Below are 24,658 nucleotides of genomic sequence, written 5' to 3'. Positions count from 1 at the left end.
GTATTAAAGGATCAAGCACCCGGCGTGCATGCTCTTGACTTACTTCGTTACCGTTCTTTGAATCTCTCTTTTCTCTTCTTCATTTAATCTTTGAAGGATGGATTCCAGGAGAGAAAAATGGAAGTTAATGTACTGAGCCACCTGAAAAGGAAAAAAAAAAAAAAACAAGAAAGAAAGTGTAACATTTATGTGAGAGGTGCTGAGTCAGGAGGAAGTAAAGACAGATTCAGGGTGACGGTATCCATACATCTCTGCTAATTTCTTCTGCATCTTTATCCATGAGGAAAATGCGAGCATTCTTTGAGGAAGGTCCCTGTAGGAGCCTATGCAGTAGCGGAATGTCTGTCTTCTTTAGCCGTTTCTGCTCTGCAAATGAACACAAGAATCAACTACAGTCAGGAGTCCATACTAGAGAAAAAGAAGAAAGATGCCCATACTGAAGAAAAAGAAGAAAGATAATTTCTTTATTCATTTGCTTTCTTCAGTTGACTTTGAAGGATGATCTAAAAAGAACATATAATAGGAGGCACTCCCTCAAAAAAGGAAATTGAAATTAAAATATATTTAAAAGTTCATTTAAGAACTAAAAATGGACTTCTTTCTCTTGCTATCCCTCAAGGTTTGACTGACTTTATTTCTCAGAGAATTCAACTTGCCTTTGGTTAGAATGTCCAGACAAATGTCCAGTTTCATTTATACCTTTTATCAAGCAACACACCTCAAAAATTCTTTATAATTTTTCATTCATTCGTTCAACAAATATTTATTGATCCACAAATATCTTTCCTAGTTGAGTTAATGTAATTCCATCTTTCCAATTGTTCAGGTCCAAAACTTTTGTAATTATCCTCAATTCTTTCTTTCTCTTTCACCCCACATCCAATTCTTGGCTCTTCCTTAAAAATAAATTCAGAGGTTTTTAACATTGGCGTCAGCATTTTCATTATTTCATTCATCCATGGGCTTTATCCATTTAGCCGTGATAATGAGATAAGAAATAAAATAACTTCAAAGTTGGTATTTTCCCAGAACTTCAAAATTCCAAAAGTTATAATATAAATACACCCACCACGAAAACACTTCTAGCTTTCTGTCACAGTAGTTTCACATCTATGATTTCATTTTTATCAGAACGAAGCATGAACAGAACATAGTGCCCTTATATTCATCTTCTTTCCTCCCTCCTTCCATCCTTAAATATTTTTTGAGTTCCTACTATGTATTGGGCGTTACATCATGCTGGGGACACTATAGAACAAAGCAGAGTAAATCACTTCCCTCATGGACCTTACATTCTAGTGGAGGAGACAAATGACAAGGAAGATAAATCAATCAAACTTGCTGTATGTTAGTGATAAGTATTCAGGAGAATAATAAAGCAAGGAAGTGGGGTAGAAAGTGTGTGTATGCGTAAATATATGTGTAGAGAAGTTTGCAACTATTGATATGGTGGCTGAGAAAGGCCTCATGAAGAAGTAATATTTGAGTAAAGATGGAACCATGAAGCTATTTGGGGGAAGTGTATTCCAGACAGAGTAAGTAAACAAATAAAGCACCCCTGAGGCCAGTGCATGCCTAATGCCATTAAAGAACAGCAAGGGACCAGCGTGGCCAGCATGGAGAAGAGGAGGGGAGGGTTAGTAAAAGATGAAGAGAAGTAATCGTCTTTTCTTTTGGGCCAGCAAAAAAGACTCTGGCTTTACTGTGAGAGGAGAGATATCTGGTGGATTTGAGAAGAGATGTGACATGGTCTGACTTACACTGTTAAAGAACAACCTGTCCACTACGTTGAAGTTGACTGAAGGGGAAAGGGTAGACCAATCAGCCCTTTCTCCATCATCATCTATTTCTGAAATCAATTCCCCTGGGCTCTTAAAAGTTCCAAGAGTCAGAACTGTCCTCATCTTTGGGCTGGACTTATACAATAAAAAAAAGTCGAGAGACGGTCTAGAACACAGAAGCCTGTCCTCCCCACAATTAAAGCGACATTATCCATTCCTGTTTCCACAGAGTCAGAGTTAATTGCTTTAATTCCTCTACAATTTCCTGAAGCAACTGGGAACCCCAATAATCTAGCTCCTCTCATTAACTTACCAGAATCTTCTTTTGACCTCTACCTCTTATGTTAACTTGGTTTTGCATTTTCAGTTTGTTCTGTTCTTGATATTATAGAGCAAGGTTTCTTGCTCCATGATTTTGCCTCATGGTCACCTGAGATAATTATTAGAAATACATATTCCCAGACTGTCCCCAGACTTGGGAATCTGTGTTTTAAATAAATGCTCTAGGTAATTCTGAAGTGCACTACAATTTGAGAAATACTGTTATAGATCATGGGCTTAGTAGCTATAAAGTGTTAAAATGCACCTATCTTTATTTTCCAGATTACTACCCAACAGGTGCTACATCCTCCATTCTTTTCTCAGTTTCTGGTCCCTAAAAGGTCCTAGTTATGATTATTTTCAGTTCTTGATTTTATGTGTGAGAAATTTTGACACAAAAATATACAAGAAAATGTGATTTTCACAGATAAAATTTTAAAGAACTACATTTTTATGGTGAAAATAGACATTTTTTTCTGATGATAAAAATAATACATGCTTCCAGGGAGGGGAAATGGGGATGTAGGTCAAAGGACACAAATTTTCAGTTATTAGAGGAATAAGTTTTGAGGATCTAATGTACAGCACGGTGACTATAGTTGATAATACAGTATTGTACACTTGAAAGTTGCTGACAGTAGATTTTGAGCATTCTTACCACAAGTAAAAAAAAAAAGAGTTAACTATGTGAGATGATGATGTGTTAATTATCTTGATCTTGGCAATCATGCCACAATGTATATGTATATCAAATCAATATAAATATATACAATTGTTTGTCAATTATTCCCAATTATTCCTCAATAAAGTTTTTTTTTAACCCGCATGCTACTGTATTGAAACTATGGAGAAAAGTATAAAACAGAGAGTAAAAATCACCTGGGATCCCAGAATCAGCACTACCCTTTGAGTGGCCACCCCTTCGTGTATCTCTTTAAGCATACACACAAACACACCCTTAGATAAAAGGAGTCATATCATACTCTGTACTTTTATTGTAGACATTTTTTTAAAAAAAATTATGACTGAGTAGGGGTTTTTATTTGCTTCTGTCTTCTTCCCCCTTCCCATCCTCTTTTCTGCATCTCCCCAATACCCTAACCAGGTAATTGATGTTAATGCCTTGGTATTTATCATTCCATACCTTTCTCTCTGATCATATGATCATATATACCACATATTTAAATAGGGATGTATAATACTTTTACAAAAATGGGATATTGTATACATTTGTAGGCATCTTGCATTTTTCACTTAATATATATTATGGAATTCCCTCCATTCAATGGGTATAAATCTAACTCATTCCATTTAATGTCTGCATAATAATCACTTATTCAATCATTCCCCTATGTCTTTAGCTTTTTGTCGTTATAAACAACCCTACACATAAATCTGTATTTACTAGTTCTTTTATTTTTGTGAAATAGATTCCAATCTGTTGCTGGGCTAAAGGATATATATACTGTAAATTTTAATAAATATTGGTAGAATGAGTTCCGTAAAAGCAGAGACAGTCATATTTTCACCAGAATTGCGTAAATATACCCTTTTACCCTTATCTACGTCAGGCATAGGTAGAATCATTTTCAAATGTTTCACCAATCTGCCAAGTGTGAGATAATACTGCATTGTGGACTGAACTTGCATTTCCTTGACTACTGTATTTCCTTGAATACTTGCATTTCTTTGAGTTTAAGGCTTTCCCTAAAAATATTTACTAGTTATTTTAATTTTTTTCCTTTGAATTGCTTTATCATACTTCTATTTTCATTGGATTGTCTTTTTCTTAATCATTTTGCAAGAACTCTTTGCTATTGTAGGTACTAATCTTTTATCTGATATTCTTTATAATCTATTGTTTATATCTTTTGCGTTTTTATACTAGCCATGTTTCTACCTTTTATTTTATACCTTTTAACTTTTTTCTAAACAATTAGAATATGAATATATATACTTAGAATTTTCAAAAATTTATATATATTTCTTGTATTTAAGCTTTTGAATTATAAGGGCTTTAATTTCGTATATGTTTGGAGATCCAGCTTTCATTTTCTTACAGTTTATTCTGGCATCAAAATGTATTATTTTCTTCTATTAAATTTCTGGCTTAAACATTCTGACACTTACATTATAACCTAGGATAGTTCTACAATTTAATGTTTTAATTTTTCAATTTTGATGTTTTCGAAAATTTCAGTTCAGTATCATGTTAGGTTTTCTCTAATCTCTTTCAGTCCTGGCTCCTAGCACCCCACATACAGCACCTTCCCAATGTCCTGCTTCTCACCTCTTACCCTCTACCACCAAGTTCTGAATATGTTTCCCTACGGAGGAAGAGAGAACACTTCTGCAGTGTGCCGGATACTGTGCTGAGAGAGCGGTAATAACAAGATCACAGAGAAAAAGGACGCAAAGATGACTCCAGTGAGGGCTAGAAGGAGAAGGAAAGCCAAAAATAAAGAAGTACAGAGGTCAACAGTGACTTAAATCCCTAACAATTCCTGGGAACCCCTGATGGACTCTCGAGAGCTCTGATCTCCAGAAAATGTAATGTCTGGCCAACAAGCAAACACTTTTGTATTATAAACTCTTCTAGGGTACCTTATTCCTAGGTTCTTTTAAAACATCCTTCCTCTCTTCCCTCTTCTTTCCCTCCTTTTCTTTCTTCTACAGAATGAGACTGATTGCTCTTCTGCCTTTCTTATTGGCAGAAAACTATAGCACACTGTTGTCATGTAAAAAGAGTGATCAAGCTTTCTTACCTCCTGTTGCAAAAATTATGTAAAGTGCAAAATCCTGGGCACTGTTTTCAATCTGTCAATGGAAGAACATAAGCAGGTATGAATTCTTTGTTGTCATATGTTTTCTAAGCCAATCAGACCCAAATTGTATCTGTTTCTTCTCTTCCATTTTTCACTTTCAGACATAAAATGTTCTTTGCTCCCCATGAATAATGTTAATTTTTCAGGCATAATTACTAAAAGCTGTCATACATAGAGAAGAATTCTTCAGAACTGAACATTAAATTTAGATTAACATGTTCATGGGTTAACATGAACATGCTTAACGTGTTCATAGGTTTTTTTTTTTTTAAGAAGAGCACTTTTATGTGTCTACAGTTAAATTATACACAAGATATTTATAGCTCAGTACAGTGATAAAGATTACCTTAAATTTTTTGAGAAGTTGCTTTATTACTTCTTCAGTTCGCATATTACTGTTTATTCTGACCTTAGTTTCTGATCCAAAAGCTGGAGTGAAAATTGATGTCTAGAAAAAAAAAGATTGTCATAAAAGTCCTTAAAATTACATCAGGCTAACGACAGTCAATATGTTGAACCTGCCCTGCTTATGGGCAAAAAAAAAAAAAAAAGCAAGATCACTAGTTTTAAAAACTTGTTTTCTTATTTTTGCTTTTTTGTTGTATATTCTGAATCATTTTAAGCAGCTTTATACTGTTTCTAGAGCAAGTTAGGTAAGACATCATTTGAGGATGTTCAAAACATTTTCACCAGATAATCACACCATTCTTTGGTGTAGTGTAAGATTTTAAAATAAATTCTAAGTAAACTCAAAAAGTAATGTGAATAGGCTTTTTCAAACCCACGTGCCACACCTTCCTCCTGGTTGTGGATAATTGTTCTAAATCGTTTTTAGTTTGAACCCTATGAAATCACTCCTTTTTGGTTGGTCAGAAATGGTCCAGTGTTTGCAATTTCACGTAATTCAGTCTACATCTTAACTGACTGTTGGGGTAAAAGGGCTACTGACTGAAGCTCTAGAACAATGTTTCCCACAAGCTGCTCTAATCAAGAGTTTGCCTTTTGGATGATACTTGGTGAAAGGTTTTCATGGTCAGATATGTTTGAAACATCCCTCTTGGGGATGAGTAATGTACCATAAAAAATCATAACATATAACCATGGATTCTTCACTCATAATTTGATCATTATCCCTATATTAAAATAAATAAAATCCCTTTTAAATATACCTGTTAATAGCCAATGAAACATACTTTGAGAAATGCTGGCCAACAATATTTGTTCAGCTCAGATTTCCCTAACTTTACATGTTTACTGGTAACACATCTATACAGGGATTAAGATACATCTGTACTTAGGCAAGGGCTGATCTATCTATTTCGGTACATCAATACGTAGGTAAATTAGTAGCTATTAGGTAGAATATATAATTCCTGCAAGTAATGATATTATTTCAAAGAATGACATACAAGTCTCAAATAATTATTGATTTAACATAGTCCTATGTGCCAAGATCTATTCTAAGCCCTTTATAGATACTAATTTAATCCTTACAACAAATATAAGTAGACAAAATTAATCTTAAATCCTATGATACAAATAATATATGTTCAAATAAAAAAATAGTGAGTAGAGATTCAAAGGTAGGTAATTGATGGTATATGCATAACTTGTGACACTCATTTTAGAGGAAATATGACTTCATGTGTGCCAGAATAGAAAAAAGGGAAAAAGTTTTTTTCACTCATTAGGTAGCAGCAAGGAAGAAGAAGGGCATGAAATGTATATTTTAAAATGAAAAAGGACATTAAGGTTTATTTCCATATAGCTCATATAGATGTGTAATCTCCAAGTGTTCCAAGACTGTAGAAATGGGGTAGGTTCAGCAGACATGGAGATGGGTGGATCTTTGGATGGCTCGATGAAATGTTAAATAGAGTAGCTCTCTCTTGGGAGATCAGTAAATAAATCTCAAAGTGTCTATATGCACAGCATTCATGTGAGTGAAAAATCTAGATACAGAACTAAGTTTTCAGAGAAGATATATGGAGAATGTCCAGAGTAAACTTTTGTTAAGCATGAGAAATTCAATGTGTGTGAGCATTGTAAGGCACTATGAGTCACTCTGTGCCACCTACGAGCAGTGCTTCTGAGTTCTGTGGAGCTCTAGAGAACCATATGTTTGTCCTGCACAAAGGTGAGAGTATGTTAGATACGTGGTTTGATGTTGTTTATGTGAAGAATCTGTATGGAGTTTGGCAATACCACTAGATTAGGAGTCAGGAGACCCGGATTCTACTGTCTTCAACTTTGTCAACTCACTTAACGTTGAGGCTTGGAGAGGCCTCAGTAATTTCATTTATAAAAGAAGAGTAAGACTAGATAATCCTCAAGAGCCCTTCTAAGGTGCCAATGTGTAATGAATTTGGAAACATGTTTTTCAGAGTTTTATTTTAAAACCACACCCTTTATATCAGTTTTGTTGGCCAAAACACACAATGAAACCTTGTTATAAAATCATTTATTTTTGAACAGATAAAAATATACCACAGGTCAAGTCATAGTCATAAGTTATCTACAAATATCAATCTAAGCCTCTAGTATGGGTGTTATCCCTCTCCTAACAGTGTTGGCATTATCAAGAGGTTTCATGATATAAAAACACATCTTAAGACTATATCAACTTAAATTCATAGATGCCCCTCATTGCACAGCCATTGAGAGAGTACTTTAGGTTTTTGAGTTTTCTTTGTTTTGTTTTCTGCTAGTTATTGAACTGCAGTGAAGGACATTTGTATGAAATATCTGTCGTTTTGATTTGATTGCTCTCCAAAAACAACAATAAAGCTAATATAAATAGAGATCTTCCTTTGTGCCAGACAATGTGCTAGGTGCTTAACTCACCTCATTCCATTTAAAGCCACTGACAATCCTGTAAGCTAGGAAGGATGAAGGAACTAAGGTTAAGAGATTGAGTAATTTTTTTTAACTCTGCTGAGCAAGAATTTGAAATCAGGTCATCAAGCATTGAACTACTACGCTGCGCTGCCAACTTAGTGCCAGTTTCATTCTTAGCACAGGGGATGCTATCTGGAAGCTGCTCATTTGGAACAATATGGCTTTCACAGCCTTCTTTAACACAAATCACCCCGCAAGATGATGACACACAGCATGATTCTGAGCAGCAGAAGAAACGAGGACAATGGGTAGTCGTGCATCGTTGGGGGATTGACAACGTTACTTTACAGCCATGAGGAAGTTCTTGAGCCACAAAAATGTCTAATTCAAACAAAGAAGTCAGAAGGGAAGTTTCTCCCTACCAGTCTCGAAGGGCACACGACAGATACCATCCCAAGAGCAGAAGAAGGAGGAACAGGTAGGAAGCCCTAGAAGGAAAAAGCTTAAGAGGAATGAGTTAATATTTTGTATTAAAGGACCCAGAATGGAGCCTGGCACAGAGTAAGTGCTTTTTAAGTGTTTACCAAATGAATGGATGAAAGATTGCCAAAGTACATGACATGAAAAATATTTGAGTTCTAGAAAAAAGTGATATATTTCCTACCTTCAGCAAAGTGAAATGTCTTACAAATACTATAGTAAGGCATATGTAAATTTAACACATTAAGGGAAAATCAGAATACAAATTATACCTAAACTACAACTACACTTGCATAAAAAATGATATGTGTATATGTACAAGGCCTGGAAGGGAACACGGCAAAATGAGAAATTTGATTTCTTGGAATAAATAGTCCTGTGCTTGGTTTCTCCTTTTATTTAAATGTTACTATTCAAATGTACTTTGAACCAATCTCTGCTGTAGCACTTACATTATTCTAATGCCACTTGTCAATGTATTGCTTTCTTTGCCCAAGCGCTGAGCTCCATGCTGGCAGAGGCATCAGCTGCGTCATCTTTATATTTCCAGTGCTGGGCACAGGGCCTGGTACTTAGATAGGGCTCACGCATCATGTTGGTTAAGAACTTGGGTTCTGGAGTCAGGCAAAGCTGGTTCAAGTTCAAAGTTGCTACTTAAAATCAGTGCGACCTAAGACAAATTACTGAACCCCTGTGAACCTCAATTAACTCATATGTAAAGTAGGGAAAACAATGATACCTACTTCATAGGATTGTTTCAGTGACTAACAAGATAATTCATCAAAAATCAATTAAAAATTTTGATACTTAACACATAGAGAGTGCCCAATAAACATAAGATATACTACTACTAATATTATTATCACTATTTTTAATTCTCAGTTGACTTGAGTGGTATTGTTAGCACAACAGACAATAATATTTTAAGTGACATTAATGGAATTGTACTCACTTCATGGTTATAAAAGTGCCCATTAATAGAGGCCCTATGGTTTTGTCTGTCTTTTCTGTCCATCATTGGAGGCTTCATCCTTTTTCTCACCAGGTTTGCTTCACTCATGGTTCTATAGAGCAGTGGGGATTCTGGCTCTTTACCTGCACGAGGCTTCAGAGTGCTGCTGTGATAAGATAAATAATCTGGGAAGAATAAAGATTATAAGCCCATATCATTTAGCTGCCCACCTCTTCGCCTCCTGGGTGAATCTGTATATGTATGTGATAAGTAAATATGTAGCTAAGCAATGGACAAAATGCTTTTGAACAGCGAGGAAGTAGTAATGTTCTTGTGTAAGAATAGGGCCATCTGGTGGCATTTATATTCCATTTTACCTTGGGATTTTAAATAATTTTCTACTGTCATTAGAGTACCATCAAATAAGCATGAGATATTTCATCTTTCTCTAGCACTAGTGCTTAAACAGAAATAGATTTTTATGATATCTTTGGTGTTAAGTTATTGGGATTTCCCTGGGCTTAGATGAATGTTTTCAAAAGGCTAACTGGAAGGGCTCTTATATAAAAGATGCCAAGGGCCATAAGACAAAGACAAAGGAATCCTGGGAGGAACATCATGTTTGTTAAATTATCTGGGTTCTTCCAGAGACAGCAGAGGAGGCTGAATTAAGAATGGTTTGGAAAAGAATAACTAAACATTGGAAGTGGTTGGTAGACTCAGGAAGGTAATGCCAACAGGATATCCTTGGTCAGTCCGATCACCAGCCCAGGAACATGAACCCCACCCCGAGCCTCCCTCATCAGCTCCTCCTTGGATCTCCATGTATGATATGAAAATCCAAACCCATGTATAATACAAGATATCATGCCTGACACTTAGCAGAGTTTCAGTAAATGACAGCTACTGATAGCATTATTACTATCACGTCATCATTATTATGATCACCAATGTCACATGTCATAGGAGCTAGCATTTTCCATTGGTTTGCCAAGTTTGATATGAACTCTTTTGATGTTCAAGTAGATTTCTTTTTAAAATAAAGCTTGAAGGGCTGGCCCCGTGGCCGAGTGGTCAAGTTCGTGCGCTCCGCTGCAGGTGACCCAGTGTTTCGTTGGTTCGAATCCTGGGCGTGGACATGGCACTGCTCATCGGGCCACGCTGAGGCAGCGTCCCGCATGCCACAGCTAGAGGGACCCACAATGAGGAATATATACAACTATGTACCCGGGGACTTGGGGAGAAAGAGGAAAAAATAAAATCTTTTTAAAAAAAATAAAGCTTGAAACAACTCCATTAAATACAAATAGTGACTCCAGCATATCTGCGTCTTTCTAAGAAGTAAGGTTATAATATACAATCCATTATTAATTAAAATGTTCAACTTCTAAAAAGAGATAGAATTTAATCTGAGGGGCTCGGTCTAACATAAAAAGCTACTGAGTATAATAATGATCCTAGTCCTTGGGAAGAATATTGAAAAATTTTATGTATTCAACCTTTATTCAAACCGTTAGCTCTCCCTTATCTAAGTGATGACATAATTTTTAAAAATCATCATATTTTTATGTAGCAAAGTAAGGTTCTTAAACATCATATGAGCACTGTATTGACTTAATTTTAGTATGCTCCTAAGCATACTAAATTTTTTTAATAATAAATCAATAATTTGTTTTTCTAATATATAATAAGAGCTTACTAAGTAGTGGTGTGTAAAATGTTAAATTTCAGAGAAACATTTAGGATTCAAGCTTTATGTTAATTTTAAAGAAAGTCTCCTCATTAATAAGAGTTTGATACTGACCTTCCTGGGAATTCGTTGCTTCAGGCACTGGAATCTGGGTCCTGTCCAGCTCACTAATATGATAAAGATCATCAAATTCCCCCCAGCGTGTCATTCCCCTGAAAAGTAATAAATCTTGTAAGTGACATCAGTTCTGTTCATAATGAAGCCTATGATGGTTTTCAGATTTATAGTGTTAATATAATACTGTGGGTCTCTGTAGGTAGACATATCATCCTAAGTTATAACAATTTTATGATAGTGTTAAAATTATATTTATACCAGTGGTCAGCATGTGTTTTAAATACGTCCTGTAGCCATTTTGAGCATATCTTGACATAGTAATTCAGTTACACATTGAAATGCAAGGCTATATAGATGCTGTAAAATGCACGTGCAAGTAGAATTAGTAGAAACCAACATAATCCTTTTATATACAGATCTCTCTCAATGCTTATAGGAGAATTTAGATACAAAAGTGTTCATTCTGCCGACATGCATTGAGTTCCTATTGTATTCAAAGCGTTGTTAGGTGGAGTAGCTCTAAAATAATAAGATATGGTGCCTATCTTTAAGGCCTTTGCCTATTAGAAAGAATAAAATTTACACAGGAAGAAAGTGTATGAGAAGGTTTTATGCTAGAAAATTATGATTTATGTAGGATACTAACAATCTTCAATCCATCCTAATGCCCAAAACTAATAAAACTGGGCAACTGCTTATTTTTACCAGCTGGGCTGATACTAATCTTTATTTTATGTATCTGACCTTAAACAAGTTACCTATGTTCTCTGTGCCTTAGTGTCCTTATCTATAAAATGGGGATGATAATTATATGAGGTAGGATAGAGTTGTTGAGAGGACGGAATTAAGTTGTATAAAATTCTTGAAACAGTGCCCAACATACAGTAGGCACTCAATACATGTTAAAAATTGTTGTGGTCTTCCTCACCTTCATTGTCGTCCTCATCAAAAGCACCATCATCTGTATCCATTTCATGATGGGCCGGGAACCATTAAGGATCCAAGATATTCCTGGATTTCTCTAAGCTAATGGATATTACTATGGATAAGACCAGTCTTAGTCCTACTAAAGGGCTCTTCCATAATGTCTGTTTTCCTTATGACCAAAAAGTATTCACCTATAGGGAATTTGTGGCATTAACTCTACCCAAATGTCACTGGTGGCAACACAAAAATGCTTATTAATACGAGTGGTGATGAATATGAATAAACATGATCTTTTTTCCCTTGATCTTCGAATTCTCTTGAAGACTTTTTACAACTTTCATATCGTTTGAGCCTCACAATAGCATTATGGGATAGATAAGTAATCCTAATATATTTGTTAATTAATTTTCCAGTCAGCGCTATTATCCAGAATATAGTCAGGCAAATGTTGTAACGTCCAAGAATTACAGGAAATGACTTTAAATCAAAGGAGAACTATTCATGTCCTGACTCACAAGTGAGTTATTTTTATGGGAGAAAAAATCATCCATTTCTCCAATCTATAGAAAATTAATAAACAAAAGGAGGAAGATGTAATTATCACAGAAAGAAGGTTAGCAATGGAAAAGACAGAATACCAAAGAAAAGCAGAAACTAAAAAGGCAAACCAATGTGACACGATTTCATATGGGGGAGGTGAGAATGTTCAAGAATGCCAGACCAGTGATGTACTATAAATTCTTGGAAACCCTGGCAGACGTGACACCTGCCCTCACTTTCTTACAGCTTAGTAGAATCATACAAACACAGGGGGACAATCATAGCTCAACCTATGCAGTGTTTGGCCCCTTTTCCTCCCAGTGGAAAATACCAATTTTCAGCTTTAAACTGTAATTGTGTAATTTGTGTAATTGTGATTGTGTAATTTGAAGTGTCACCACATACAACTGGCAAGCTTGAGGCCAGTTACCCAGAGAATAAAAAAAATATCTGGTTGGAACTTTACGTAATATCAAATTGTTTAACTTGCCTGAGCACAGGACTGTTTGCATTGCTCTGACCAAGCTCCAGGATGTGTGGCATTAGCAAATTTAAACTGTGGGGAGGTTTTCTAATGAGTTGCAAAATAAACAGGAGGTAGACATTTGATAGACAAATAGAATGCAGTCACTTCTCTAACCAAATTGTAAGAAAGAGAAAGCATTATTGATGTTATTCAAATGTACACCTGACCAGTTTCTTCTCTTTACGTCAATCTGCCACGACTTGTCCGAAATGAGTCAAAGCTGACTTTGGAAAGATATTAAAAACAGAAATAAAAACCGATGCAAGCAAACATAACCTCAATAAAACTTTTTTTTTCATGAAAAATTTGTTAAAGAAAATACTTGGACCAAATACGAGAGATCAAAGTACTGTCCACAGAATCATTTCCATAAAGGATAACAAATGGTCACAGCACAAACAAACTGACTTATTTTAAAGCTTCTACCACTCCCATTAAGCTGACTCAGTATGACTCATTTCAAAGATAATTAAAAGAAACTAGCAGGACCACCTGATGATTCTCTCAAAGGGTAAACTGAAAGATGCAAGATTGCAGCTCTTCCTACAGCTGAGTACACACCTTCCACTTCCTTCACTCCACGTCTACCCACTGGAGATAGCAAATCTGTTACCCTGTGAGAGCAGAAGTGTAAGTTCTGCTCACAGACACCTGGTATGGGAAAGAGAGCATGGGAAAGAGAGAAGTTTTATAGAGTGAGAGAATGGTCGATTTCTTTACGCAATTTCACTTGAGGCTCAGAATTTAAATGAATGCCACCTTAAGGGTGGCAGCCAGAGTGAGGGTGTCTAGGATTGGGCTGAAACAAAGAATAGTACCTTAGGTGGCTATGCACCCCACCAGGAAACCAGAGGCCAAGGAACAGCCACTCCAAATCGTGCTGCACTTTCCTGCTGAGTCCTCAGCTGGTTCCCAAGGAGGATTCTTGACTAATTAATCATGACTGAATCCAATCTTGCTCTTGTGTGTGAGAGGAGTGGGATGTTTTTCTGAAAATTCTAACTCACCAGAAAGATCTGATACACTGCCAGTGTGCACTTAGACATTCTCCCAGTAAGTCTCATTACTATGGTAAAGGGCGAGCAAAGTTTTCTAGGGAATTCTTTCTCAACTTTAAAGGAGACAATTCCTGTTTGATTCACAGCAATGTTGTGACAAACAATGGAAAATGCACATGGATTATATGGAAGGTGTGACATGAGAATATTAATTTATAATCTACTGCAGTATCCTGAGAGGCATCAATATGACCTTATCCACCCACGCTTTTGAAATTCATGCCCAAATTCAGGATTCCTAGGAACAGTGTTTTGAATTTTAATTTGAGAAATTAAAAAAATACCTTGGGATAGTAATTCAAAATAATGATGGCCTAATGTGATAACACAAGTACCTTAGTGTACTTCCCTGACAACTTCCCTTAATGTTCCATACTTATCAGGTTTTCATGAATCAAATGATTAAAATGCATCAAAAGGAGCTGGCTGCTCAGAGAACTTTGCGATGAGTTCTTAGGTAATATGAAGAATGATAGCTAATTTTGCTATATTCATATCTTGTACAGCTTTCTAAAAGTAGAGCCCATGGGTAATTTTTCCTTTTAAATGATGCTCCTAGTCATTTAGAATCATCAGCCCCATTAGTCATCTGGTACCTGAATGTGAGGGATGCAGGGCTTCATCAGGCTGCCTAAGTCTGTGGTCTCCTTTCTGCTCTTCCATAAGTCCTAGACCCTTTGCCCATTGGCAATCCTTAGCTTGGACTGGAGACTAGTCAGAAGTGGTAAATAGAGAGACGGAGATCTCACAATAAAGCAGAGGTAATTTAACCACTAGGCTTCTGGGGGCTTCTCAATGCTATATTTTGAGTCCCTTTTTGTGTCAAGAACACTGCTGAGCACTGGGATAACAAAGATAAATAAGGCATGCCCCTTACTCTCGAGGAGCTCACAGGCTAGAGGGGGAGCTAGGTGCATAAAAATGCAATTAACAGCGTGCTCTAAAAATGATATAGAAAAGTTGTCAGTGCACCTAGTACAGACTGAGGGGTCAGAAAAGGCTTTCTGGAGAATGTGTTACCTGACCTGAATCTTAAAGGATTGGTAAAAGACAGTCAGGCAGATGGATGTCTAGAAGCAGGCAGACTTCCAGGCAGAGTCAGGAAAGTAAGACACTGCACAGTAGACGTAGGGAATTTCACAGTGTTCAGAATTGCTGGAGCATCATGTTGAGAAAGATTGGCCAGATGCCGATCATAGCGAGGCGTCAGTGTTTTCTCCAAAGGAAAAGCACGGCTTCCCTCCAGGTGATAGCTGGTTTTTGTTGGTTAGTGACAAAGATCAGGCTGGGGAAATGGTCCTGGCAGCTCTCTCTCCATCCTCTCCTCTGCCAGAACTCCAGCCCATCCGGTTATGGACTGGAGGATTGATGAGGGGAAGGCCTGGTACTTTCATGTTTACACAAAGGGGAGATGAGTTGGAAACTCAAGGATTAAAAAGGAAGGGAGAAAGGTAGAAAGAGGGAGAAAAACAGAAAAAAAAAAATCATACATATGATTCCTTCTGGGAATATTTTATTAGCTTTTCTAGAGCTAATTGTAAAGAATAATTAAAAAATCAGCCCAACTTAGATTTACATTCAAGGTAAGGCTGCATAAACCCACACAGAGAACTGTTTTGTGCATTTATTAAGCTTCAAATGCACTTGGCTGTGCCTCTTGAACAGGATCAGGACAATCCTGTGGAGCATACTTAAGTCTCCAGAAAGCAGGAAGAGCCCTTTGTTCCAAGGAGAAGAGAAATTTAAATCGTATCTCCTTCTTTTGCTGACCAGGCCAGAGCTAACGAAATCTTCCCTTTACATTCTGTCTTTTCCAAAGAAGGAACGCAGTCTTCCAGGAGAGGACTAATACAGCAGAGAGGTCAAGAGCATGGGCTCCGCAGCCTGTAGACCGAGGTCCAGTCCAGTTCTGCTAAGTGGCAATCGGGGATCTTGCACGAATTACCTAACCTCTCAGAGCCCTGGTTTCTGAATACCCACTTTGTAGAGTTGCTGGGGGATTAAACAAGATTGTGGGTAAGCATCAGAGCTCCATCTTTAAGAGTGCGTACAATAGAGGTAAATACGAAGATCATCTTCTAAGGAATTAAAAACATCAAAGATAGCTTACCTTTTGGAAAAGACATCTGGTGACTTCGACGCAGTAAAAGAAGGGATTTGCTTCTCATCTTGTATTTTCAGCTGTATAGGCCGTTTCACTCCCCAGAAAATGTCCAGCATTCCTTCAACAATTAGTTTACCATCTTCAGTCTAGGGAAGAAATTGATCAACTCAAACACTGTTTTCGTATTATTTGTAGAAGGTAAATGTTTTAACTGAACATGTACAAATTAAGTCTGTGAGACATCTTAATAGATGAAAACATAAATTCTCAGGTGAGATTGTTTGGCTTTTCAATTTACCTACAAAATAATTCTGTTTTTGAAACTTTCATTTATTTTTGAAAACAGCCATAACCAGCAAAGTGAATAAGTCATAATGGTAATGCCATGTCCACCAGAGGGCATAGTATGTTCAGATGCTTTCTCAACTCTATGATTCTTCAATTAAGTGGATGTTTAATACTCTAATTCTGTTTAAATTAAAATTAAAGCAGAATTAAAAACTGTACTAAACTAGAAATCAGAGGAACAGCTACTGACAGATTTTGTGGCTGTTTCTTCATTTTTGAACTGGAAAAATTTAACTCCAAGTTATTATGTAGGACAAGTAAAATAATGTATATGAAACACAGTGGAAAATGAAAAACATAGGAATGATAGTTTTGAAAAACCAATAACATTTGAAGAATTTCTAAGTTAGAAATATTATAGCAAAAGAAGAAAAGGCCATACAAACAAAAATATTAGAAAATATGGATTGAATACTTACTCTGTGGATGTAAATATTATAAACACAGCACATTCCCATAGAATTTATTTTATAATCTATTTTTCTCTTTTATATGTAAAAGTCTTTTTCTGTTATTAAAAGAATGTCTTATCATTATAGAAAATTTGTAAAATATAGAAACTAAGAGTCATATTCTAACTACCCAATAAATACTGCAATATCCAATAACTATTGTTACTATACAAAATCAATTATTAGAAAACATAAATGATTCACTTCTTATTTGAGAGTGTAACGAAAACTCCAGAGTCTGGAATCAGACAGAGCTGCATTTGGAGCCTGGCACCACCCCTTCCTAGCTGTGCATCCTTGGAGAAGTTGCCAAATGCCTTTATCCTGGGCTACTTCTTCTGAAAAACGGACATGATAATGGTCCCTAATTCATAGGACCTGGTACTTAATAAGTGCTCAATAAATATTATTGCATATTATGCCTTCGGCTGATAAACCTACTTTGGAGTCACTTCTGAAACAAAGTTTTGCTCTTTCTCCCACTTTCGAGTGCATATTTCAGATTACTGAGAGGTCAGTTTACCAACCAGTTCTTTTCAACAACCAAACATAATTATTTATTCTTTGAAATGGCAGTACATGATGCAGGTGCAACGGTTTAGTTATTGAAGTATGGCATCCTTTCTTTGCCTAATTATATTTAAATTAATCTCTTGCATCAAAAACTCATAGAATAACTGCTCTTCTGAGGTTATCTAATTCTTGCTTTCAAGAAGAAATACTGCAACTATTATCAGAGAATGCTGTTTTCTCACATAAGGAATATCAGATTATTTTCTAATTTCAGGAAACATCTCTTTGGAGATTAACTAAACAAATTATCCCTGAAGCCTTATTTACACTTATCTATTCTCATTGTCTCAATCCTTGCAGGCCTCTTCTCTTCCAGATCTACACCAATATCCTTGGGGATCTCAAGGATCCTTATATGCCATCTCTAAACTAACAGCTCCCAATTTCATTTCTCCAGCCCAAACCTCCTCCCTGATCTCTAGTTGCCAGGCTGCCTATTTGACATCAAACTTAATATGTTCCTAATGAACCCTTTATCTCTCTCCCATAAATAGTTTCCTCTCCAAGTCTTCCCCATCTTAGTAAATAGCACCTTCATCCTTCCAGTTGCTCAGGTCAGGAATTTTAGAGTCACCTTTAATCCATACTCAACATTCAATGCATTAGCAAGTCCTATTAGCTTTCCCTCAAAAATATATCCCTAATATGGCCATACTCACCATGTCCACTACCTTGATTCTGGTCCACACCATCGTCATTGTTTGCCTGGACTATTGTAATAGTTTTCCTTCTGGTCTACCTCATTCTTCTCTTGCCCCTCCATATATTCCCAGTAGCTAGAGAGATTCTTTTAAAATGAATCCTTTTAATGTCACTGTTCTACTCAAAACTCCCCAGTGGCTTCCCATCTCACTTCAAGTACACGTGAAAGTCTTCACAACGATCTACAAGATCCTACACACTCTGGTGTCTCCCCTTCTCAGTTCCCTCTCTGGTTTCTTTGTTTACTAATTTACCACTCTTACAAGGTTCCTAACACGTTGGTTTCTCTGCTGTATCTTCGTTACACTGGCCAGCCTCAGGACCTTTATTCAGGCTGCTGTCTCTGCCCATGCATGTCCCACAGACCTTCTTCTTGGTTTGCTCCCTCACATCTTTCAGAGTCTTTGATTAAATGCTTCTCTTCCCCCACCCCACTTAGATTCCTGAGCCCTCTTTCCTGCTTCACTATTCTCCACAGCCTTTATCACCACCTGACATATTTTTTCCTTCTTTGTTTCTTGTCTACTAGAACGCAAGCATCATGAAGGCAGGCCATTCGGTCTAGTTTCTTTATTGCTATTTCTCCAGCTTTTAGAACAGCGTCTGACGCATGGTAGGCAATAAATATTTTGTTTAATTAATCAGAGATGAAGAACGCTACATGTTATCCTCCATGGAGTGCCCCTTTTAACAGTGTCCATCATTGTAACTAAGTCAGAAGATTTGGAAAATTCTGGATTCTAACTTTATTGACCAGTGAGTAAAGATGGAAAGATTAAGCAATCTGACAGTCTCACTGTATACAGCCACGCACCAGATAACGATGTTTCAGTCAACAATGGATCACATATATGAGGACGGTCCCATAAGATTAGCACTATGCAGCCTAGGTGTGTAGTAGGCTATACCATCTAGGTTTGTGTAAGTGCACTCTATGATGTTCACATAATAACAAAATCTCCTAACGATGCATTTCTCAGAATGTGTCCCCATTGTTAAGTGACGCATAACTGTACTGTACTTCATCTAATTTTTAAAAATTATATAAGACAAGAAACTTTATTTAAAAAGTTAAATGATGTTATATTGTAAATTAAGCACTGATTCACATTATTGGAAAGGAGATGCTTCAACGTATATGTTTATAACATCAAAATTCAACCATTTTCCTAAAGGACACAAACTTCTTAACATCATGAATTTTATGGAAAATGTTGAATTAAAATGTAAATCATTTTATGAACATTTCTTAAAGTTTTGACCTTTTCCTAAATTTTAGATTTTTGCAACATATATTAAAGAGCCAAGATATAGGACAATATTGAAATAATTTAAAGCTTGGCCCATTTGTTTTTATAAATCTCTTTATAGAGATTAGTCATTTCCTTCTTCTGTATATTATTACATTTGAGAAGGTAATTGAAATAATCAAACAAAATTGTTTAAAGTCATTAGTAAAGGTCAGAATGCTTTGTAAATTTCCTTTCATCCCAGCTGCAGATTTAAGCCAAATTATGGTGGCCTAAAGTCAATGCTTTACCATCAAATTTGAAGGTTTAAATCAGGGATAGAAAATTCTAATGCTCCCTGGTATACAGAAGATATTGTGAAGACATGGAGTGGGCTCCATTAGAATACAAGACTAAGTGCAGAAACCTGTGGAGAATGAGGCACTCAAATTAAATTTAAAAAAAAAGGAACAAAGAAAATCTAAGGCCAGTTTGTACAGTAGGCTGCCAGTTGCACTCCTAAAAATGCTTTCTAGCTTCAGGGCTTTCCTAAATTGTTTAACATTTTAAAATTTGTTATTATTATAACATAGTACACATTCATTGGAATCGAACTCATTCATTTTAACCAAACCAAACTATGTTACAGATAAGTCATTTGAACAATCCTCTGTTGGTAGAGACTTAAGATATCTTCAGGTTTTTTCCTTTACAAATGGTGTCATCATGAACCTCCTTCTAGCTACACCCTGTTGCACTTGTAAGAAAGCATTAGCATAGCTTTCTAGTGGAATTGCTGCTCAAAAGATATTCATATACTATTTTTAAAATACAAAGCAAATATGTCATTAAAATTATTTTGAAATATTTTCCTATCCGCCAAAATGTTTAGAAATTCACAGATGTTTCAGGACTGGGGTTTTGTGCTATAGTCTAACAATAAGAATCATGATCGAATTAAAGATTCACCTTTTTCTCCCAGACCACTTGTGCTGCAGGATTATGGACTCCAACTCATCCTGACTCCTCTGTACCTTTATGGAATTTTTCTCTGTGAATCAAACTATATTGCATTACTTAAATGGGCTTACCTGTCCATACAAAATATGCAGATTTTTCTGGTTCTCATAAAAAATGTTATAGGTCTCCAATAAAGAATTAAGCTGTTCCCTAAAAAAAAAGTGTTAATATTCAGTTACAATCAGTCTTAGGCTCTTTAATGGTAAAAGGCAATAACAGTGCTTTCAGTTCATAAAGGTATGAGATAGAAAGAAGTGGTTCAATGGAATCTTTACTGCTCTGTCATTTTAATTAAATGCAGGTCATTGAAATCTGAAGCTTTCTTAGGACATCAACCGATGTTGAAGGTGTTAATTCATAAATAAATAATCAAAGAAGGGAAAGCGACTGAGGGCAAAAGCAGTGAGTTCTGTAACAGCAACCAGGCATGAAGTAGAGATTTGGTTTCATATTCCTGTTTTGTTTTGCAACATTTCACCAACCTAAATTAAGCACATAGTATGCCCCTGACATTGTGCTTCCTTCCCACTGGGGATACGGCAACAGGTCAGGAACTGTCGCTGCTCCTGCGTGTCTCACCCCTTATGGCAGGTGGGCTCTGGCAGTAGGAATGCTGGTTCCTGCCACACCTCTGTCCTTCCCTCTTTGCCACCACAGCTCAAGACATTTATCTTACCTACCCTGCTGGTCTGAGCCATTGTCTCTCACCTGGATTATTGCAACCGTCTCCTAAATCCTGCCTGTATCTGTTGACTACCCCCAACAGCAGGAATTATTTTAATGCAGTCCTGATCGTCTGTCATCTTTGCTCAAAATTCTCCAATATCTTTCCAACGACTTCAAAGGCCAGCTGTGGTCTGGTCTACTGTTATGTCATCAGTCTCATTTCTTACTACTTTCTCCTTCACTCACTACACTCTAGCCACTGGCCCCCTTGATGTTCCCTAAACACTCCAGGCACAGCTCACCTCAGGGCCTTTGTTTGTACTTGCTGATCCCTCTGCCCAGAATGATCTTCCTCTCACACCACCACACTGTTAGCACAGTCATTTTCTTTACCAGTTTACTCAAAAGTGATCTTCTCAAGGAGTCCTTCTTGATCAATCAATCTAAAAGTTTCCCTTCTCCTGATATTCACATCCTGCTTTCCTCCTTACCTCTGTCCCTTAGCAACCATCTGACCTTGTGCATATTTTACTTATTTATCTTATTTTCTGTCTCCCCCCTAGATGGTAGCTCCAGGAGAACATTGTTTGTATGTTTTGTTCACACTATATTCTGTGTGCCTGGAAGAGGGCCTGGAATACAGTAAGAACTCAATAGCAGTTGAATGAATTGATCAGAGAAATGATTATTCCTAAAAAAAATGAAACATACCAAAAAAGTGGAAAAGCTTTTTTATATAGGCAGTTTTATTTTTATGGGGGAAAATAATCTCATGACATTAGGTTTCCAAATATATCAATCACTAAAATCCCTTTGACCCACAATATCTGTTTCCCCCCCCCATAAGAATATTGGCTCCATGAGGGCAGGAATTTGGATCTATTATTCATTGGTCTCTTCTCAGTGCTTGGAGCAGAGACTTGTTCAGACTAGGCTCTTTTTAAACAAATACTGAATATTGAATAACAGAATTCATGTACATTGATTTTTACACATTTGAGATCATGTAAACATAGTTTTTCTGTTTGACTTTTTTCACTTGTAATTTTTTTTTAAAGATTTTATTTTTTCCTTTTTCTCCCCAAAGCCCCCTGGTACATAATTGTACATTCTTAGTTGTGGGTCCTTCCAGTTGTGGCACGCGGGACGCCGCCTCAGCGTGGCTCAATGAGCAGTGCCATGTCCGCGCCCAGGATTCGAACCGATGAAACACTGGGTGGCCTGCAGCAGAGCGCACGAACTTAACCACTCGGCCACAGGGCCGGCCCCTCACTTGTAATTTTTAATGTGCACATTTCCAAGGATAGATACGCTCTATGCAATCACCACATAATCAAATTCTACAAGATTCCTCTGTTATCATTCCATTTCCCAAATGGGTTACTTTAGAATTTTAGTGTTAATGAACATTTCTATTCTAAATATCATTGGGCACACTGATTTTGTTCCCTTGGAGTCATTGCTGTGGGATAGTTCTTAAAAATTGTAGTACTGGTAGGGAGCATGAACACTTATATAGCTCTCATTATTGAGTGCCAGGGAAGCATATAGAAATTTCCAGTTCACTTGGGATGCAACTCTTGATATGCTGAGCTGTGAGAGTTGTTACTCCAGCAAATGAATTTTTACATAATCTTATTCCCTCAGCTCTGTTTCTGATAAAACTGCATGATAAGGTATGATATAAGTATCCTTCAAAATATTTACCTCAGGACCATGTATAATTAGAAAGATTATTCTCTGGGAACAAACTACTTGGAAAGTGTTTCTGTACCTGAGCAGAATTTGACTAAATCTTCCTCCATGGAAATAAGTCTCCTATTGACCCAGGGAGTCAGCCAACTGTGGCCCTGGACCATCTGTTTCTGTAAATAAAGTTTTATTGGAATATGGCCACACTAATTTGTTTGCTTATTGTCTGCTTCTCTTTTATTACTACAGAGTTGAGTAGTTGTGACAAAAAAACCATATGGCCCACAAAGCCTAAAATATTTATTATCTGGCCCTTTATAGTAGGCCAACCCATAAACCATGTGTGACTCAGGGTAACTAAATACTACAAAAGTCTTCATATTTTTCTCACTATAGGCAGGATATTCTGACTGAGTATTAATGGCATTTTGGAGGATTTTGGAGTGTTGAAGAAGAGTAGAGCTCAGTAAAATAAACTGTCGAGATAAAATTAGGCAAGTTAATGGTACAATATAAAGTGAGAAATTAGAAAAGAAAATTCAGAAGTTACGTGAACAACTATAGTGAGGGTGAATGCATTCCAAACATTAAAACACCATCACATGTTACTTGTGTGCACCTTACCAGAGGAACTTTTGAAGATGATTAGTTTATGTGCCTGCTGAAACAAAGGGTCTGATACAACATTGCGAATAAAGTGCAGCCTGTAACATTTTAATTTGACTTGTTGCCATTAGGGACACAACGAGCTGAAGAGTTAAAGTCAAACTGTATCTGCAGCAGCTGACGTTCAAATTAAGTCCTCTAACAAAGGCCTGTACTAAAAGGCCATTCATTCATTCACTCATTCATACAGTTGCTGTGTGAGCACAATCAAGAGGCCTCAGTCGTGCTCTGAGGGTAGGTGAGAGCTTCAAGGAATTGATGCTACCTATGGTGAACCTTGGAGTGTAAGAATTAAACAAGAAGAGTGTGAAGAGCTTACCAGGCAAAGAAAACATTAACGAGGATGTATAGCTATTTCTAGAGTTTTTGTGGAGAAAGGTTAAAGAGTTAGGATCTAAGAAAATAACGAGTAAAATAGGGAGTGGTGAGCAACGAGCTGAAGAAGCAGGCAGGACCATCCAGAACCATTTTAAGAAGCTTAGAATTCACTCTGCAGGCAATGGGCAGCTACCGAAGGTTCTAGGCAAGAGAAGACATGATGATGCTAAGAGCCACTAGGGGGCTTATGGAAGACACATTTCAGGATAAGACAAGATGGAGGCAGCAAGATAAGTGGGACCATTGCAACAGTGTTAGGGTAGAGATGCAGCAACAAAGCGATGTTCCACGGAAAGGTGATCAAATGACCCACATCTATAGGAGGATCTAAAGTCTATGAGGGACCTAAAATAGGTACAGGGAGTGTATGGTTTAGGAGATCCAAAGATAATCACTAAAGCGTTATCTAGGCAGTCCCTAGTCAGGAGCGGGGACACTGATTTAAGATACACTGTGACCCGTAAATGGTAAGTAATTGTAACAGATTTTTTAGGGTCCACTTAAATGTTACATATGGACTTCCCTCCACCGCAGCCGAAAAAGGAAAAAAGCATCTGTGCACCTTTCCCTCTTAGCCTCCAAAGAGTTCCCCAGCCAGTCTAGACCAGACTGCTGAGCACAGACTGTTCAGTAGTGCTAACAAAGCTATAAAACAGATGATGAGAAACGGATTCCATATCCAATCATCTCAGTTTACAAATCTGTGATGTCTAAAAGCTACAGGGATCCCCAAAAAGCAAACACAAGGTTCAAACAGCCTGTACACCTTATGT

At 36.9% G+C, this 24,658-nt stretch overlaps 2 protein-coding genes across 14 annotated transcripts in view; one reads left to right on the top strand and one right to left on the bottom strand.

Annotated features, from left to right (window-relative positions):
• Positions 1-5,052, top strand: part of LOC100146271 (alpha-fetoprotein) — a 57,693-nt gene extending 52,641 nt beyond the window's left edge. The window contains exons 14-15 of the mRNA XM_070262355.1: positions 4,340-4,652; positions 4,779-5,052. The gene's annotated coding sequence lies outside the window, so the exon portion shown is untranslated. The remainder of the gene's footprint in view (positions 1-4,339; positions 4,653-4,778) is intronic.
• RASSF6 (Ras association domain family member 6) overlaps positions 1-24,658 on the bottom strand; it is a 71,676-nt gene that overhangs the window by 4,261 nt on the left and 42,757 nt on the right. For 9 of the 13 annotated variants that reach the window (XR_011437090.1, XR_011437091.1, XM_023637976.2 and 6 more), the window contains 8 exons: positions 20,555-20,633; positions 16,166-16,305; positions 11,002-11,099; positions 9,198-9,382; positions 5,274-5,375; positions 4,868-4,919; positions 248-366; positions 44-141 (listed from right to left, as the gene is read on the bottom strand). Coding sequence is in view for 10 of the 13 variants with exons in the window: in XM_023637976.2 (XP_023493744.1) it covers positions 44-141; positions 248-366; positions 4,868-4,919; positions 5,274-5,375; positions 9,198-9,382; positions 11,002-11,099; positions 16,166-16,305; positions 20,555-20,633 (873 nt within the window). In the remaining 3 variants the exon portion in view is untranslated. The remainder of the gene's footprint in view (positions 1-43; positions 142-247; positions 367-4,867; positions 4,920-5,273; positions 5,376-9,197; positions 9,383-11,001; positions 11,100-16,165; positions 16,306-20,554; positions 20,634-24,658) is intronic. The other 4 variants (XR_011437092.1, XM_070262360.1, XM_070262358.1 and 1 more) reach the window with 1 other exon arrangement.

Source organism: Equus caballus, chromosome 3 (genome assembly GCF_041296265.1).
Source record: "Equus caballus isolate H_3958 breed thoroughbred chromosome 3, TB-T2T, whole genome shotgun sequence".
Lineage (NCBI taxonomy): Eukaryota > Metazoa > Chordata > Mammalia > Perissodactyla > Equidae > Equus > Equus caballus.
Note: the sequence above shows the minus strand (reverse complement) of the source record. Positions and strands in the feature narration are given on the sequence as shown.